Source organism: Eurypyga helias, unplaced genomic scaffold (assembly GCF_000690775.1).
Source record: "Eurypyga helias isolate BGI_N326 unplaced genomic scaffold, ASM69077v1 scaffold39960, whole genome shotgun sequence".
NCBI classification, from domain to species: domain Eukaryota; kingdom Metazoa; phylum Chordata; class Aves; order Eurypygiformes; family Eurypygidae; genus Eurypyga; species Eurypyga helias.
The window spans coordinates 308-20,639 of record NW_010228341.1 but is presented as its reverse complement, the minus strand read 5'-3'; the positions used below and the strand labels follow the sequence as shown (position 1 = coordinate 20,639).

Genomic DNA, 20,332 nt, shown 5'->3' with positions numbered 1-20,332 from the left:
CTGCTGCATTTGCACGTATTACACATGCATTATTCGCTAATGTGTCTTTTGAAATATCCATGCTAACTTTACAGGTTCCCTCCTTCCCCAGTTTTCTTGACAGCCTCTCAGGTGGTAATTTTGGCCATCAACGAGCAGTAGGAATGTATTTTTTCTGATCCTGTCCTGTAAAGTGCAGAACAGTCTGCCTTTTTCTTCTTACGCATCCTTCAGCATCTGGGACTTCTGTCTGTTATCAGGACGTGTTAGTACCCTGCTGTGGCAGGAGTGTCTGTTTAGGTGCAGAGGTGTTTAAAGCTGTGCAAGGAGCACTCTTTGGAGATATAACCTTAGATGTACAGAAGACATTTCTGCTCAACTCTATGTATCCGGGTTTTGCAGTGTGCTCTAGAAACTTGTGTATGCCAGTAAAAGGGCTTGAAGATTATTTTCTTCTGCAAATTTTCCTTGGAGTCACCTGAAGGACGTTGGCCTAGTGACTTTGAATTGAGCCTGAACACCAAGGGGACATGCTTGCTAAGGAAGTTTACAGAATAAATCATTAACGTTCAGTGTGAGAGAGAAGTGTGAGAATGCCGGGTCTGCTCCTATGCAGGACAGCATCAGATTCACAAGGGGTGGCTTCTGTGTAATCCAATCCAGTACAGTAACTCTTGTGTCTTTCTCGATGTGACAGAGTTTAAATTGTTACAGAAACCCTAACCTTGCCCTCTCATACCGCTGTGAAGCACACACATTACCAACTAGCTGGGTCACCGTGGTTTGCTGGGTCTATTTTTAAACTGATTCTGTCACCTTCGCCTCTTCTGGTTCTCTTTTGTACTGGGGGGTGATCCTTTCCTGTCCCCATTGTTGCGGTCCTGGAGATGGATTTGCTGTAGCACACAGGGCAGATGCCACTCCCGCTAGGTGGGCTATAAAAGGAAGAAGCTGGTAACTAAAGAATCCCTCATGGGAGGGATGAGAATGGTTATCCCTGCTTTTCAGCTGTTGGATCTTTCTGTGGCTGTTCCAAGGCTGTAAATCCCAAATGCAGCGCAGAATTCACGGGAAACAAAAGAAGTCACGTGCCTGCTCTATTGTTTTTTCATTTTATTTATAAATGCGACCATTGCCTCATATAATCACAGCAGGACACGCCAGCAAATGCCTGTGGATTTTTGCATTGTTCAGGTGAGTTAGAGACATCAGGTTTGGCTTCGTGTCGTTTCCGTGACAACCCTCGCGATTCGCATAGTGTTAACAGCACTAAGGTTAATCCAGGGTGTGTAGGACCCCCCTGGTAAAACCCATTCTCTCTGGTCTTTATTTTCATACAGCGTCTTAAAAGATACACAGCACTTCAGAGTAAGCAGCTTGCCCTGCCCCTAAAAAGCACATACTACGGATCTACAATATAATGAGGGGATAAGTAAATACGAGGGGATAAACACCATTTTCTCAAGGTCTCTGATATTGCGTAGTTCTCTTGTGTTGCGGAGTTTTGGTTTTCTTGAAAGAGTGCTCATTTTGTTATCTGTTACTGTGCTTATTTTAATCTATTTACTACTTCAGTTTTCCTTATCTCTGCCCAGGCAATTAATAATCTTACTTGTCTTCTGCAAAATTCCGTTTTACTTTCTCATCACTGCAGGGTTCTCTCTTTCAGTGCATGCCCTTTTCTCTCACAGAGATGATGAACTTCTGCAGTAGCTCTGCAAAAACGTATCTGATATCACAGTAGGAGCCTTCATTGCATTAAATGGCATGCTAGTAATTTAGCAAAATCAGGGCTCCTGAAATGGTCTTTTCTTGCAACACGTATGTTTTTTCCACTTTTGAGAATGATTAATCAGTTTAGCGTGGGGACACAAGTCTTGAAAAGTTGCAGCGACCTTCTGCACCTCACCCTAAGCCCAACCTGGTTGTTTGGGTTTGAGCTCAAAATAAGACTGTTGGTCAAGTTCTGTTGGTCAGGGCAAGGCAACGTGCTTTGCCTTGGGTTTGCGGAATCGCCTGAAAAAATGCAGCAGACCTTAGAGCAGTTACCCTACTTAATCCCCATCTCGGCTTCCACCTAGTCTAAAATGATCTCCACTAGCGCCTCCTTTTAATTACAGGCTCCAAAATACAAACCCCAAAAATTAAAGCATGAACAAGTTAACCTGTGCAGTTGCATTTATATCATTTGAAACAAATGTTGAGTATTAATGGCTCTCTTTATCCCAAAAACACAGCCTTTTCCATAGCATCCTCCACTTTCATATATTCCAGATGAGATGGGTAGTTAGTGCATTGGAAACGGGGGTTGTTGCGGATATATTTAAGGAATTCTGGAGCTCCTGGGACGATGATATTGTCAGCCAGAAGAACTGAACCCTTCCTCAGCAAGTTGCATTCCTAGAAAGAAGAGAAATTGCTTTATGGTGGCTGTTAAGCAGACACTGGCTTGAATGTAATGTGCTTTTATGTTAATCATGTCATACTCAAATGCCTGCATCCAAAAACCCATTGTACAATGGGTTTGGTGGGAAGAAAAGACATGGGAGAAGGTGAGTAACTCTCCGATCCTTTGTGGTCATGTTTAAGACGCTGACTTTTTCTGTTAACACCACCAGTAGGACATCAGAGATGCTGGTAACGTGTTGGCTCAGTCCGGTTCTGCCATAGCAAATCAAGTGCAGTGGAGGTGTGCAGTTTCCTGTTCAGATTGTTTCCAACTGTCTCTACATGATCAGTAAGGTGGTTTGCTTGGGGTCTCATGCCTGATGTTTGAAAACTTTTTTTTAATGTGGCATTAAAAAATGTTGTAGTAGCTCTTAAGATCACTTGGGAGACTGGTACGTACCAGTCTGCTTTGGCTAGTCTCAGTCAAAATCAAAAAGCAGGGTTCAGGAAGCAGTTGGAAGTCAGACTCCAAAACCACTAAATGAATAAAAGAGATTTTCTGTGCTTGTTTTCCTTTCATCTTGTACAACTTTCTGCCCCTTTGTTCAGGAGCTGGGCATGAAGCAGGGTTTTTTGCACAATGAAGACCACTGACAAATTTCCACAAGGCATAATTAACTTGTAGAATTTGCTTCAAGTGCACTGTGTATCCTCAGTAAACATAAAACCTAACTTCTACTGATAGAAAAAGTAAAAGTGGTGGAAGTGGCTTATCTGAGCTTACCAGCTGTTTCAAAACAGACAGTCTGTAGTCAGTCAGGCTGGTTGTGACCCTGTGGTTACAAGCAGCAGTGGCAGCCAAAACATGGTGTGGTTTCTGTCGTTCCCAGTATATTAGAGAAGTCCTGTTGATGCGTGTGCTGCAGAGGCTGTTTGGCTTAGTGCTTTTGCCTCTGGTGACTGAACACCAGGCAGCAGAGTAGAAGCAATTTCAGAGACATGGCAAATGCCCTCTGGTCTGTTTCTGTTCTGCGGAAGCCCACTATAGAAGCCTACAAGTGACACATGCTGTATTTTCCACTGGTCATGAGGACTTCAGATGTTCTTCCTGTCAGGTTCTTCTGGAAGTGCGTGAAAGGGAATGCTGTCTGGGCCACTTTCAATACACATTTGATCTGAATGTTTTATATTCACCTTTCATATTCACTGTTCATTTTGCAGTACGTGCCACAATGGCATGTGAGAAGGTTTGTAACATCGGAGAAAACGTGGGGATCTTTTCTTCATCTTTCTCCTAATTGCATAATTTTTTTTAAGCGAAGCAACTTTGTATCACAGTTGCTGACTGACCGCTAGGATGGAACTGAAGTACCTGTTTGTTTTGGCTGCGTTAGGAAGGTTAAGCTCTGATAAGGATGTGCAGGGGAAAGAGCTCAGTCATCCTTACGCAGCCAGTTTAAAAGAAAACAGTCTCTGGGTGCAAAATAACTGTAGGGAGGGAACATTTTATTCAGCTACTGCTGTGTAAATTCAATACCAGCTGTTCATAACCCCAAACAAATTTCCTTTTCAAGCAGCCATGTGGAGGACAAGGCTGAAATTAAAAAAACGGGAGCCTGGATTAGAAAACAATGTTATAGTCCCTAAGCAGGGGTCAGGAAATAGTTGGCAGGCTCTCAGTATAAGAGGCAGCCTCAAAAAAAAGTGTATTTATTTGTGAAGAAAATAATTGAAAGATGACACTTGCAGTCGTCTTAGGCTGTTGCAGAAAATTTTGTAAGCCTGTAGCTCCCAAGCTGGGAGAGGTACTGCATATCCTGTGTTGATAGATACACATTGTCAGTCTCAGTTATTTAACCTGAAAATACCTTCCTATTAGGTGAGGTAACCACCAGAGGACCTCTGTCACTGCCTACTGCTGTTACAGCCAGCTTGTTTAGTGATGCTAAGGCAGGTTGGGAAGAAGTGAGCAACTTTTCCACAGGCAGGGCTGGAGATGGACAGCACTTCTCTGGCAAGTGCCTGACTGGGGCAGCCTGCGCTCCTCCGCAGGTTGCTTTGCAGCCAGTTGGTATGGGGAAGTAAAGACTCGCAGAAAGAGGATACCCAGCTGTGCTACCAAAATAGCATTTCATCAAAAGGCTCTGCTGGCACCACAGACCCAGGCAAAAAAAGGGGTACTGAGGAAATTAGAGAGTTGGAGCTGGGATATGCAGGTCCTAAGTCTCACCTGCTTCCCCGATCAGGATGGTTTTTGGTCAAGTGTTCCAGTTAGCGAGTGCAGACACTCCTAGGGAGCATAACACCCAGATCATGCGCTCCTCCAGCTAGTACTCCTACTGCAGACCCAGGAAACCAAATGGTTCAACACTAGTTGCCCAGTGCTGAGCTATGTAGTGTCACCAGTTGTTCCTAATAAAAGTTTGGGATCCTGTCCCCCAGATCTTTTCTTACAGGGTTTCTGTTTTGGCTGCCATTGTTCATTTTCCAGAGGATGAGGTCCTTCAGAAAGAATATAGGCCTCACAGACATCAAGGCATTTGCTTTTAAGGCTGAAATTGTGCAAACTGACCTGAAGCAGGATGGTGTCTGGTGTGTATCTGTCTTTCCAGTGGTCCAGGAAGACAAAATCCAGAGTATCCACTTCATATTTTTTCTTCAGCTGGGGGATAATTTCCTCTGAAGGGCCTTCTAGGAGTTTTACCTGAAATGCAAATCCATCTGATGAAATGTGAACCATTAAGAAAAAGCACGTGCCTCTAGCTTATTTTAAGTTGTAGCCAAATATCAGGGATGTTGTTTATTGCATAAATAATATTGCATCAGCTGAATTATTTCATAGTGTTAGATCAAGTTTACTTTTTGTTAAATCAACTCAGTTATCTTCCAAAATATGGATTTGGATAATTTTGTTTTGTGGTGGTGGGTTTTTTTAAATAATAGCAGAAAAAAAGTGACCTGTAGTTTCTGTTGGATAATGTGATTCTTTACTGAAAACGTGGGAATCTCCTATTGAAAACAGTAGTTTTAATTACTTTTTTAGTTACATCTCAGTTGAATCTTGTAGTCCAAAGGAAGCAAAAAATACAGAGAACACATTAATTTTAAATGAGGCTACGGTGTAAAATTAATATGGCGAGTAGATGGAGGAGGCAGGACAGAGGCTATTGCATCTTGCTCCCAGGTTTATTGGCATTAGTGCTGCTAAACTGAAAGAAGCTGCTGCACGTTGATTTGATAAGCAAGCACCATATACTGTGGATGAAAAAGATGGCAAGGAAATCTGTCTGGTTTATGACTCACAGCTGATCAGGAGGTTAAATCGGATGGGGAGAATGCAATTTTAGATGTCACTAGTACTTTCAGGTTCTCTTCAAGAAGTTAAACACATTAGAAGATCCCATGGTGGGATTTATTTCCTCTAGTTCTATCATCTACATTGAAGTGAGTTGTCTAGTCAGCCAGGCACTTCCCAGACGTGAACCCCCTGACCAGCTCTGCGTGTCTGCCTTGGGCTGAGAGGGGTTATAGACTGGAAATAACCTGCATCTCAGCCAACTGTAGAGAGTCAAGACATCTCAGACTGCACAGAATTTAGGTATATATATTGTGTCCAAATAGATTTGGGTAAGTCTATCTCATCTGAAGTTCACAGTACAAAATGCAACTGCTTCTTCTGAGCTTTTGTAACAAATTAGACTGTGGTTCGGTTTTCTGTTGTACTTTGTCTTGACACTGAATTCAACCTTTATAGAAAAACCCAGTATTCTAGATTAGCTCTTGGCAGGCAACATGGTGATATCCTGAACTGTACTGCTGTGAGAGGTCAGGGACTGTAACCAAGCAAAGAGGTAGTTAAATAAGGACTGTGGGTGTAAAAAAAAAAAAAAGGCTGTGAATAAGTGTCAGGTGAAAATCATAGAAAGACTTCTAATGACTAGGAGGCGGAATCTGTGGGGCAGTCTTGCAGTTCAATAATGGTGTAAATCTAACCAGTTCTGCAATAGCGGTTACTAATTTTATCAAAAGGACTGTGTGTGCTGATGTCCTATGACTATAATTGAAATTACTTACAGTCGCTGTGGGTTTTGAAAATAGTTCTCAGCAAATGGCCTGTCTGCTGTACTAACCAGTGAATAGTGAAGAGGCCAAACTGGAAGATAAAGTCTAAATGCTTTCAAAATTTTAAGGAGATATGGATGTATATGATTGTTTCTGGTCTTGCCCCTCCAAATCTTCATCCTAACTTACATAGCAAAGAACTTTGGAGAAGAGCCCTGATTGTTTTGGTTACACACACAACTACTTGACAAGCCTAAAACTCTACCCTGACTCTCAGCTGGATCTGCATCGGCATCGTACTTGGATGCCTGACTGATGCTAACAAATTGAGCTCACTTGCACTGTATATACAAGGAAGCAGATGACCTTGGTTCTCTGTATGGGCACTGGTAGCTTTTCCCTGCTATCAAGCCTGATGGTTAAACTCTGCATGTTCCCAAACATTTAGGGTGTCATACTTGCTTGACAAGTAAAAACAAATTTAAACCTATTAATGTTGTTTCTATGGATAAAGTCCCACTGTCCATATATTGCTTCCTCCATACCAACCAGAGAAAAATGGTATTTACCTTATCTTGTACTCCAGCAAACTCAATCATCTGCTTAGCTATAGCAGCAAATTCTGGGTTGAACTCCACAGTGAGAAGACGAGCTCCGGCCTTCAGTAGCCGAGCAATCCTAACTGCTGAGTAGCCACAATACGTTCCCAGCTCCAGTGCAACTGATGGATTGACTTCTTCCACTGTCTTGTCTAGAATTAAACCTGAATAAAATGGAAATAGGTCAACTTTTGACAAAATCCAACTGGTTCATATATAGAGGAGCAAGGTAGTGACAAGAAACTTTCAAAATCCATGTACTCAGTTGCTCAGGACATTCAAAAATTAAGGGTTGGTGTCAAATTATTGGCTTATCTATGATCAAGTTGATCATGGACGTTGCAAGTTTCAAAATGCAAACTTTTAACTAAAAAAGAAATATTACTTTGTTTCACAATATAAACATTTCTGAGTTAGGAAGTGCCTGAATTAACTAAAATATTTATAGTGTTCCAAGGGAAAAATGCAGGGTTTTTTTCCAAGAACTTATTGCAGAAGCTGGCCATATTTATAAAATATGTAATTCCTAAATTTTGAGTGCAAAATACTTGTTTTTAAAGGAAAAAGTACACTTCTAAAGCTGCAAAATACTTGGATTCACTAGATGAATTTGTGGGATGGAAAACATTAGTGTCGTTTGTTTATGAATAGTGTGACGGTGACACTTGCATCTTGAGATCATGTGGTCACTCTCGAAATCTTCAGAACTAGAGAAGCGTTATCGTTGATGGATCTTATCTGAGGAAAGTTCAGCTGGTCAGAGAAAAACTAGAGTGAATGTTTTAAGAATATAATCCCAAATGATCAAAGTTTAGGCATTAAGAATTCCTACTCAGCCACCACCTACTGTTCTGTTGCCCTAAGCACCCCAGCCTGGCATGCAGAGGAGCTAGTTTCACAAAATGTACCCATGGCAGAGAATCATTTTTATTACAATGCTTCCAGTTGTATTTCATTAGCTATGTTAATCCCACACTAAGCAAATTTTCCCTGCAATTTCCCAGCAAGAGGTACTTTTGTGTTTAATTCATAGGGGAACATGTTAATATTTTGCCGTTACAGTTGTCCTGGTTTGTAAGGAGTATCACTTCCTGCAGCTAAGAAAAAAATGTTTTGTCCATGTATTTTCCTTCAGGAGGCAAGAACAAGATGATATACTTGCTATGTAGCACTGACTGATGTCTGATAGCTGCTTTTCTGTATTACATCGGTGGGATTTCTTCTTTCAACAGTAGCTTGTAACTTATGCAACTTATGCTTGCATACAAAAAATTCATATGGTTTAAAATACTTTCTCTTTAATTTACTATTTACTTTTGCTTAAGTATCTGAAAGTACTTAATGAATTATGCTTAAGGCCACCCTGTATAGGAACAGAGGTATAACGTAACCCCAGATTTTTCCCATAAATTGTCACCACTGCTTACACACTTGCAGTGTACAAGACATACAAACCCAGATTTGGTCCTGTGACTTCCTGGATTACTCACTGGATACTCCTCATCAAAGACATCTGCACAAGCATGCGTTACTGTTCATAGAACTACTCTGCTGACCACAAGGCTATTTGGTTGGGTTTTGCTAGCAGATGGAAGTTACTCTGTGAATACAATATGATGTCCTGCACTGTGCTAGTCTTGAAGGATCTTTCAAGTGCTGATCCCTGCTGCAATTACCTTTCTCATCGCCCACATTCATGGCCCACTCTTTCTGGGAGCAGTATTTATCTATAGTGTCCACCACACTACAGGGGTCTCCTCGGACTGCATTCTGCAGCACAAAATTTAAAATCCTCTGTTCTTTGCTCTGATTCATGATGAAATTGGTTATTTTCTCCCGGATTATTTCATTCCAGATAAGGGCAGCAGTGCCGTTTTTCCTGATGAGCCCCACAAAGAGCAGCAAAATGAAAAGCAGGGCGAGGATAATGAACAAAAGGACTGAAGAGCTCTCCAGCATCTGGAAGGAAAGAGAAAAACAGGCCAGGGTTAAGGTGGCACTGGAGAGAGCTATCCTTCTTGTAAATATTAAACTGTATAACCCACAACCAACCATACTGAACAGGAACACACAAGAGTTTAATTATTACATTCCCCAGAGTAACTGAAAATGACTCTCTGTCACTTGGTAATGGATGGTGTTCTGAGGCACTCCCTTTAGAAGCCAGTTTTACAGGCAGTCAACAAGTAGCTTTATTTAATGCTCTGGTCCCTTCCCCCACACAGCTGCTCAGTCCTGGCTCCAAGCATGCCACTGCACAAGGAGCCTCTTGGCATCTTACTATTTTTCAAAGGATTTAAAATCTTATATTAGGGCCTGCATGGGACCCCACTCTTCTAATTTCTTATCACTGGGAAACTTCGAAGCTGGCCTTGGTATGAAAATACAGAGCATCTCACGCTTTAATTCCGAGCAGGGTATCAGCAGCAAGCAGGCACTGTTAGGTAACGTGCTGTTTCGAATCAGTCTGCAGGTCATGAGTTACTACCTCAGGCGCAGACCTCTTTGCCAGCATCTGCTGTTCTTGCATGCTCTGCGGAGAAGCTGAGCTTGATGTGTCAGCAGAACTCACCCTGCCTCCTTCCCTGCAGAGCCTGCAGCAGAGGGACCCAGGTGGAATGGTTTATAGAAAATAGAAGCCTTTTTCCTGCATATAAAACCTTTGACATGAACCACCAATCTGACACTTTTGAGAACAAAATATACATTTTATAAAGCGGGGATGTTTTCTCACTGGTTATAAAAACTTAAAGATGAATCAGAGAAGAGCTCAGGCTCACGAAATTGAAGAGATGTAACAGAAGGGCACACTGTACTTCTCTGATGGGCCAGCTCAGAATGATCTGATGGGGTTGTGTCTATTCTCCCCCCGAAATTCAGCGTCATAGCTGCAGGTGCCTGTGTGTGTGCAGCATGGGTGCTGTGTGTTTCTGTTTGAGAGTTTAGGGCATTTGAACGTAAAGCTCAGCAGATGGGATCTGTGTCACCCTGTACAGCTCAAGCAATAAATCCCATCAAAACCATTTACTCTGATGGATTTCAGACAAGCTCGTATACAGGAAGGTGCATTTACTTCCATGCAGGAGTCACAGCACAAAAGATCTGATAAAGAAAGGGTATGGAATTGATTTAGCCTTTGAGAGGGTGCCAAACTAAGGGTTGTGATTTTCCTGCGGATTTTCTGCGGGTGAAGCTCCTCTTGTACAACTCAAAACACACCTGATTTCTGATGATGTAGCTTATAACACCTCCGCTTTTCCACCTCTGCTTCCCACAAGCGGAGCCTGACAGTCGCAGACTGGGAGGAGAGCACAGGTTGGAATGTGCTCCAGTTAGTATTAGGATTCATTTGTTCTTTAAGTCTAACTAGGCATCTGAACACAGGTCTAAAGGATGCAGAACTAATTTCTTAACCTCAGCAGGCTGGATTGAGTTGCACTGGTTTTAAACTGTTATTCTTAAAGAACATGACACTCAACTCTTTCTAGTCTCTAAGTCTTGCTATTAAGTCTCTTCTCTTCAAACTTGTTAAAAATGGTGAACAGCTTCCACTTGCACTTGTATTAATGTTCCACCTACCTGGAGTTCAGCAAAACCATTCCAACAGGAGCTACATCATCCTCAAAAATCTGTCCTAAGTTGACCAAGGCCAGACATAAAATGGCTATATAATTAACCAAATACTACCCTAGATCTCTACCTACTTGTTCTTGCTTCCCTTTATTGTTTGTTTCCCCAAAAATTGCCCCAGGAAAATCCTAAATTTTATGGGTGGTCAGACCTCCGTTCTGGAATGGGATTTGGCACATACACATTACCCCTAGGAGAAATCTATCCCACTGCTTTAAATTGCGAATCACCACGCAGAACACATTTTGAGTGCAGAGGATGACTGAGTTTCCATGGAGATATGCTCAACCTACAGCCCAGCCGTTGTTTGTTCACCCATCCACTTACCTTAGTTACACAGCAAGTATGGTTTTCAGGAGCAGTTAAAAGTCTATTGCTTTTAAGTAGTCACCAGTGTTAATGCTTTCCGTGCGAAGTCTGACCTGAGACATTTCTTTTCAGGGCTTGCTAGCACCATTAGCACATGAAAATCTTGCTTCTTGGACATTCAGAATTTTGTTTCTTAGTTAACAAGAACCTGCTTTTTACTTAACAGAAGCACAAAGGTCTGGATGCCAATTTTTCTTCTTTCCTTCTACACACTAGTAGTTCTACTGATCAGCCCAATTGTCCTGAACCTTCCTGATGGGACTCCTGCTCTTTCTAGTTCTTATAGATGAAGATGTTCCACATTACCTGTCCACTGAGAATTTGGATTGGGCTATGAAAATCATTAGTTTAGCAGAAAACTACCTCTCCATCTTCTCTTGGCTTGTCTTCACTTGGCTTTCATGACTTAGTTGATTGTATGGTCACTGTTGATAGATTTGGGTTACTGACATAGTTGAGAGATAATTATTCTGAACTGCAATGAATGGATGGAGCCCAGAAACCATTTACTGACACCAGCACGTATCTAACCTTCCTGCCTCCGGACATGGAAAACCACGTGAGCCCTGCATACCAGTGACTCACTTGGTGGCAGTCCAAGTGTATTCAGGCCCCTCTAGAACTGAAGACTGCTGGCACTCAGAATTATTTTAGACTCCTGCCAGACGTAATCCTCTGGTTACGATGGATACTTTGGCATCCTCTCAGTACAAACTTGCCACAAGCTGTTGCTTCGGCACTATGACTTTCTGCTAGTGTGTTTGGGGCTGCCCTTCAAAGACCTGTTGGACAGCAAGAGTGGATGATAGCTGCAGGATTAACTAGGTGCTGTATTTTTTGAGGAACAGCTTTCCTCCTTTATTGCTTAGTATAGATATGAGACCATTTGGTGAGATTTCTCAAAACAGGGAGAGAGATTATCTGTAGGCTAACTCAGCCTCACTCCCTGTCCTGCAGGGATGCTGAGACTTCTTTTTCAGACAGGAAACAGACTGTGAAGACTTCCTTTTAAACCTTAACAAAAAGGATCTGCTTCACAGTAAAATCCTGCTCCTCCATTTCACATTGCTTCCCAGGCATAGAAAGGTATGTCAGCAAACCAGATATCCATTGCCTTATTCTCCCATGCTGCTACGGGCTTTATACACCAAAATTACAAGACATCACATGCTAAAAAGCCCATGTATTAAGGAAGTACAGCTGCTCGTCTTTGTCTGCAGCCTGTGAAATGCTATTTCTTAATGTGTCTCTTTTAGCCAGAGCAGAGAAAAGCACTCAACTTGGATCAGATCTGCTGATTCTTAGTAAGTTCAGCTGATCTGGAACAAACACTTCACCTCCATCCTTACTTGGACAGCAGTATCCTTTTAAAGATTTTGTTGTTTCAAAAGAGTGCAATTTGTGCAGAGAAAGACACCTTGTTTAAGATGTACATGCTCTGTCTTTTCAAAGGCATAGATCGTATTTAGGCTGCTGCAACCCAGGCAGGTACTGCAGCAGGACATCCTGGTACCAAGATGCAAATAGCTTAACAAAAAGGTACAAACTGGGATATGCTATTGAACCACACAGGTAGCCATAGCAGCCTCTTCCACCCATTCCTTATGCAAAACCATAAGCAGGTTGACAGCCCTTTACCCTGTCTGGAAGGGCAAGAACTAATAGTTCTGCTGGGCCACCTGGGAAACAAATTTTGGATCTTCAGCTGTGCAATCTTACCACTTCAGGTTCACCCAAGAATCCCCTCTGAAGGCAAAATTCTGACCTGCATTTCACTTCATGTCTCTTCAGATCTGGACTGGCGAGTGGCTGTTAGCACTGGTTTGTTTACAAGTTGTGTGTAACCTATTTGTCAAGAAGATGAAAAAGCTATGAATTGAAGCTCAAATGTGTATAATTTGGGGATAGTCTTAGATCTAAAACTTAAACAAAGAAACACTTCAGCTTGGCCATGATCAAGTGCTCCGAGTGACTCGTTTCTTACAGTGCCTCAGCTAGATCTTTGCACTTCTGAGACCCACGTGAATGCTGCTGTATGTAACAGCAGAGCCCACCTGCCTCCACCGATCCTTCGAGTTGCTCACAGGTAGCAATAACCTATGTAGTACATGCTGCTTTTTTCCATTCCTAAACAAGTTCACTTGTTTTTGCTGTATCAAGGAATGTTTTTTAACTATTGGGGTTTTTATTATTATTGCCGTATAACACCCCAGCGCCTTCATAAACTGGCAGTATGGGTCGTTTGCAGCAGAGTTCCTTTAGGAGGCAATTATCCTGAAAAGCACTTTCCAGAGAAGGTAACTTTTTAAATGAGCAAACCAGACATATCTTGGCTTGGGTTTTGGGTTTTGGGTTTGGTTTTTTTTTTTAAATCCACACAGTTTCTTTTTTTTCAAAGTTTATCCCTCTTAGTTTCTGTCTTCTTAGGTGTGAAAACCTAGTAATAGCAGTAGACTGTAGAAGCAGGCTGCCAAGGGCAAGATGCATTGCTGATGGTCATGTACTCAAAGCGAAAAAATAATCTGCACCAAAATAGGTAATGGCTTTCATATTCTTAGCTGGAAAATACTTGATATGAAAATTAAGTGTGTAATTCAACCAATTTAAAACTACCACTACCTAAGAGACAGTCATGTTATGACAGCTTTAGAAAATGCAACTGTAATTTTAGCTTTAATGTGGATTCATGAGATTCATTAAATATGCAATAAAACTGAACCTGCACATAGTCAAGTTTCCCATAACCACTTATTACAAAGCAGTCGCTCTTATTATTTAATGCTTGTACTGAGGTTGCAACTACACAGGTTAGCACTGCAACCTCTTCTGTGCATTACAAACACCATGATAAAGTGAGCCTTCTCTTTGAAAACTAAAATTTGAAGTGGAAAATAGTAGGCAAAATGAAAAATTCAGCAAGGAAATAAACAGAAAACTGGAGGGTAACATTACAGAAAGGAACGAATAACACGTACCACTAAATCTGGTTTTGAGAAGACTAAGTTTAAAAGAAAACATATTAAAACTTCATGCCCAAACCTGTCAAACTACTGACAAGTCTTTCTGAAGCACTGAGTTATTTTCTTATGCATCTAATCTTCCTCATTTTGGCAGGTTTCATAAGACCAAATCATAACTTGATAATGCAGTTCAGCAGTTTTTCCCTCTTGCAAACCATAATCAAACAATCAGCATTTGAATGGGAGCACCTTTGTTTCAGCTTACAGAGATTTAAAAAGACACTTTCAAAGAGCGAAACAAACACAAATTGTGGGAATCTGCTGCCCCAACTTACTTGCCCTTAAATATAAAATATCTAATTCATTCCAATGGCTATAAAAGTAATCTCAAGAGACTGGCTCTGACGTAGGGATCTATTATTATGGCAATAGTTGTTAAGGTAGGGGATTCACTACCCCCTGACTACTATATGATCTCCAGTTTTTCTAAGAACATAAAAATGCCTACATGATGGAGCAAAACCCATCATGTTCTTTATTCTTGTACAGATGACTCCAGCCATTTCACCAAAGGTTACAGTAACAATCTTTCAGTAATACTATTTATCAGTCCTTCTGGTACTTTTTCCAAATACTGTTAAGAAATAATTGGTCTTAGAATTCCCTGAAGTGAAAAATAAGGTAACATCAATTTTTAAGGTAATTCTGAGTAACCAGATGAATTCAAATTGAGATTTTTCTCAGTGTTTCATAAGAGCTGTATGAACTTCCTGTTAGAGGAAGGTGTATGGAGATTTGATCTGAACTACTGATTGCTACTCTTTCTCAGATTCCAAAACAACCTCTCTCTGCTAAAAAAGAAGAAAAATATACATGCTAAAAGTAAGTACCTTTGAACGTTCTGAGTTTTAATAAGGACATATGCCTTAGTGAGTTTCACAGGGGATTAAAAAAAGTATTAAATTTGATTATTTAACTATTCTGAAGCATAGTTCATTACATTATGAGTCATTAACAAGACCTCATTTCCTACAGATGCAAAAATAAGATATGATGGGTATTAAAATACTTGTGAGGCTGAAAATCGTTGGATAGAACATTTTTCTAATCAAGGTGAATCCTTATAAGCCCAATTTCAAAACCTCTCATTACAATTTTAGCTTGGATAAACTAATATTGCTTTGCTTTGTACTGAAAATGAAGTCCTAAACATAATCACCAAAAATCTCTTCTACAAAGACAGTACGTACATTAGACTGGTATTCTCCAGGACTGGAATAAGAGTAAACTTTGTTATCCTGAGTCAGGGGACTTCAGCTGGAGTCTCATTTTGGCATTTTTTTTCTGATCTGATCTTTGCTGAGCTGACTTACCTGACTTATCTACATTTTTGTTGTCACAAGAGTAAGCTAAAGTTACTGTAACTTTCAAGGTGGTGTAAAGCTGAATTAATCTTTGTTAGAAAAGTCCCTGCTATGGATAAATGGATAACACCTGAGGAAAGGCAAAGTGATTTTATCTGCATTAACTAACGAGATCCATTCTGGAATACCAAGACAGCAAATGCTTATGTAACGTTATTATTCTTAAGTTTATAAACAACGGGGAAAATGTGGAGACAGACAGTGCTTCAAACACTTTCCTTAAGTGATTTCAGCTTGCTGACAAATCAGGCCTTTGAGGAAAGATGATGTTACACCAATCGTGGTATAATTTTTCATGAATTTAATCTAACTGCCAAGTACTGGTTTGTTGTTTAAGAGTTTATTACAAGTCTCCAAGCATCCAGACAGCACTTCAGCATTCTGATGCTGAAGGGTTTAGAATGTAATTCAAGCTTTATTAGCTCACATAACCTGGTGAATGGGGAGTGCTTGGTAAACTTATACCATTCAACCTTTTTTCACAAAAGGATCTCTCCATCCCACTGATGGTATTGAGGGTAATTGAAATGGTCTACAATAGTAGAGTGCCTGGGGACAACAGGGCCTAAGTCATTGCAGAGACACTGCTGCTAAGTCTGCGGAGAGAAGAATGTAATAATGCAAATCATCTTCTAGAGGTTTTTTACAAAGTCTTTACAAATTAACACATCAAGCCCTCCTGTACACTCTGTACCTGTTTGAAGGAGGGAGGTGTACCCCACATTTTTAGAAAAGCGTTAAAAGGTTTGAGTTCAAACTCTACAAAAGCTTCTGCTGAAATTATGCCTTTAAGTATCTCAAGCACTAAAGTATGCAGAGGATTTGCATATTAGTAAGGGTATATAAGCTGTTTAAGAAGCTAAAACAATGCAGAAGAGTCAGCACATTTCTACACGTTTTAACAATGTCTGTTGCTCTGCACTAGGCCAGAGGAGATCGTTGCTGTGCCATGAATAGAGTTGATGGCTCTTTGTCCTATGCTGACTTGAATGGGGCAATCTCCATTTCGTGGCATTTTGCTTTTCTTAATCTTCTCCCAGGCAGAGTAGTTTGGTCAGAAAAACTAAACTAACTTTTGCCAAACATATTGTATCCTGTTGCTGTAGGCAACGCAATTCAACAGCTTCGTATTTTAGTACTTTTAAAGGTCAAAAACCCATCTTTTTTACCTCCTATTCTTTCATCATTGTTTATGTATTTTCAAATGAGTGCAACACTGAAGAATGATCAGCATATTGCCAAATGTGAATAGCTTGTATTTCAATGGAAACTTAGTCTAGGAGTTTGCCATTCTGATTTTCTACTGACATTATAAAAGCAAGCTGAACAGACTTCACATAGTTTTTCACTAACTATTTCTTGCATGAAATCTAAATGTCCATCTTCCTCGGTTTGTGGTTTTTTTTTTTTTTTCAAATTACTACAATTTAGCTTTGCTACCATGCCTACAAAAATTCTGACTTCTATCAATGCGAAGTTCTGATTATTTCCTCCCCCCCCCCCCCCCCCACCCCGGCCTTTGTCTTCTCTTTTTTCCTCTTCTCAGGTTGAAAAGAAACAGGTTTTTTTCTTACTGAATGAAAGTAAAAGAACATGAAAGTGATTATTAGTACTAGGGAGCCACATCAACTAAGCTTCATAAGGGTGTTTACATCCCTTCTCAACAGATAGATTTCAATTAGGATAATTGCTGCTCACTGAAAACTCCATGCACAGTAGCCATAGTCTAAGTGGTATTTGGTGCTGTCACCCAAAGGAAAGTTTTATATAACAGTTATGTGCCACCTAAAGAATACGAAGTTTAGAATAAACTGGCCACGCTGAGAGGCCTCATAACCTGTAACACAAGCAGATCCGCCTGGATTGCTAGTGTTCTGATCCAGACTGGCCTAGTGAACACACTGCACCATTCAAGCCAGAGTCTGGGGGGAGAGAATTCTTCAAGGATAAGAAATGCACTTCACTGGATCTTGAGCAAAGACAGCTTTTCAGAAATAAGATCTGTTCAGGTACTCCTAGGAAGCATTTGTCTCTAACAACCCTTATTCCCACTCCAGAACTCTAGATGCATTTGTACTATTTGTACTAGTGTTTGAGGACAGTGGTTGGCATAGCTCAGCTGAACTGTACAAATCCCACCTAGGGGGCAGTGGACTGATAAAAGTAGAAGGTGCTCTGCCCTGTCAGTATACTAGGACCTAGTCCATAAAAAGTTTTCTCAGGTGAGATTTTCATGTTCCCCAGGGGGTAAAACAAGCTCCTAGAGAATGATTTTGCCACAAATGCAGGTAGGGAGAAAAGGGCTGGAAGAGGAAAGACGAAAATGACTAGTTGTTGTCAACATAATCACCTGTGACAGACCTATTTCACATTCTCTATCTCACAAAGATCAAGAGCTGAATCCTCAGTGTCCCAAATCCCCACTGCGTGCTCCTGCCCTGCTTCCAAAGCTACCAGCTAATCTAGTGTAAATCTGTCTCTCTCCCAGCACAGCTTTCTGCTCTCCACAAGCTGCTCTTTAGGCCAGGGGGAGTGCATGGCTGAAACGTGGTAGTAAGGATCTGAAAGAATAAGAAGGAAATCCCTGCAGAAATGATGGCTCATTTCTATAGAAATGAGCAGCTCTAAATGGCCAGGCAAGATGGGATCCACCACCGCACAGCAGGTAACCGAAGCACTGCATGGGAAGTGGCAGCCTAACTGAGACAGAGCAGGCATAAGACCTTAGTCTCAAATCCTGAGTGAATGCCCTCCCCAGAAAAGTAGCTGGAGTTGGCATAGTGTCTCTTACTTTAGCTAGAAATTGCTTTCTGAGAAACGTCTCATGAGAGAGTTTTAGCAAAACTGGTATGGATGGCCTCACACATTAAGATCTGGTTTCAACTACTGCTGCCAAAATTATGTTTTTTCAGAAAATTCCCAGTCAGTTCCAATTCCAGTGATCCTGAAGGAATGCTGAAAGACAACAGTGTGGGGCTGGCAAAGATAAACCTGATACCAGCTGCAGGCTGCTAAGAAATAGTGCTAAACTTGTGTAACAAGTAAATTGCAGTGTTAATGTGGTTAAACTCTTTTCCCACTAATGCAAACTAAAGCTGTAAATCAGGAAATTTTTCTTTTGCATTTAAATACTGCAATGTTGTGCAAATGCATGAGATTCTGAACTTGAGGGCTTTGTTAGGAGTCCATGGCTGAGTAAGCAGAAAAAAAGTAAGGTTAAATGCAGAGATGAAGTGAAAGTTGTTTATGGAGATCATCGGTATGACATGTGGTTGACAGTATTGGTAAATATGATTTTGTTTTTAAAGGACAGAAGGTAAAGAACGTCTGTAAAAGGCATCAGAAAGATACTCTATAAGCAGCAACAGGACTAGCAAGCTAAAGTACTAGCTTTTTGTCTGTTCTTCATAGACATTTTGCTGTGGCAGAACTCCCTCTTGAGAATGAAAACCCTCATAAAATACAGCTGCGGCAACATATTTATAAAAGCAGCTATTCAGTCAAATAGGACTGAACTGAAGCTTGACTTGTATTCAGCTTTTTCCTGAATACAAATGAGTACCAAATTCCAGCATGCTTATAGCCGTAAATTACATTTCCAATTTAGTCGGGGTTATCTCATCTCACTTCTTTCAACTGTCAAGGTTTACAATACAGTACAAATGCATTACACACAAATATGTCCTACTCTTTCTCTGAAAGCTGCTGCTGCCCACCGACTGGCTTCCTGACAATGAGTATCAGTCAGAATGTGGAAAACACCACTTCTTTCATATTCACCACTGTTTAAAATAGTGACATTATCTAAGATAACAAATCATGTCAGGTCTGAGAAATAAAAAATATAAATATGTACCTTTCTCAGTACAGCAGAAGCTGTTCCCTCCGATCTTTTCCTGTGCTGCTCTGATGTGGATTTTATAGAATAAGAGTCCACGAGCCTGCAGTATTCAGTCACATTTGATCACATCACAGGAATAGCTTATCAGTTCTGTTACACAGACTCTAAAAGGAGCGGTGTCCTTTTCCACAACTCCTCCTTTCACAGATTTCTGCACTCCTTAAAGGTGCTCAGTGCTCTAATAACCTTAGAGAAAGCTATTCATCTGTCCCCTAATGACAGTGTTCTTGTTACTTGGTTACAGCACAGTGAATGCTGACAAAGTCAGGTATGAGCCAAAACTGTGCTCAGTGTAAATGCACTGTGTTCAATCAAGCAACTCCTGGAATGAATTTGGCCCAAGGGATTTAGTTCTTTTTTCAGCTCAGACGTGGCACGCTACAGCCAGTGCGGAATTCATAGAAACAAGACCTCGGCATGTGGGTTAAATATAGAGTACTGCTGAAAGGAGGGGCAGTATGTATAGCAAATTGCTTAACAGCAACTACAGAAGGAGGTGCAATCAATACATTATAAATAGTATATTGAATTTCTATAGCTTCTAGTTGGAGAAATATTCTGTTACAAACAGCTCTAAGACAAAAGCAGAGGTTTATTATAATAAAACGTTGTTCACGGCTTGACTGTCTATATTGTTTCCTTCGAGGTGGGAACAATATAATCAAGCTGCAATTAAATTGCCCTATAAAATAAGAGGAAAAAAACCCAAACACAATGTGGTAGTTCTCTGCTGTATTCTCACTACAAACTCAGACCCACTCAGCAAGTGTTTGAAGCTCTAGCCTAGAAACTTACAAACATTTAAAGAAAGGGTTTGTATCAAATGTGGCAGAAACAGGAGCTGAAGAGCTGAAAACAGGCTTTGTCACAGGAGGGGGGAGGTCCTTGAAAGAATTAGGGACTACCTGAGAGCCTGACGAGAAGAATAAAAAATTTTAAGTGGATGAATTGAATAAAGAATTGTGTGAAAAAGAGGTAGGTGAAGATCATCAAAGTGGTTTAGTAACCCTAAACAAAACA

The 20,332-nt window shown here is 40.8% G+C and overlaps 1 protein-coding gene across 1 annotated transcript; it reads right to left on the bottom strand.

Moving 5' to 3' along the window:
• Positions 1–2,139: 2,139 nt before the first annotated feature.
• COMT (catechol-O-methyltransferase) lies at positions 2,140–19,691 on the bottom strand. Its single transcript, XM_010159002.1, has 5 exons — positions 19,268–19,691; positions 8,705–8,987; positions 6,999–7,192; positions 4,940–5,071; positions 2,140–2,379 (listed from the first exon to the last, which is right to left on the bottom strand). Exons 2-5 carry the CDS (start codon positions 8,985–8,987, stop codon positions 2,200–2,202), a joined length of 789 nt encoding a protein of 262 aa, XP_010157304.1. The 5' UTR covers positions 19,268–19,691; the 3' UTR covers positions 2,140–2,199.
• Positions 19,692–20,332: the final 641 nt, after the last annotated feature.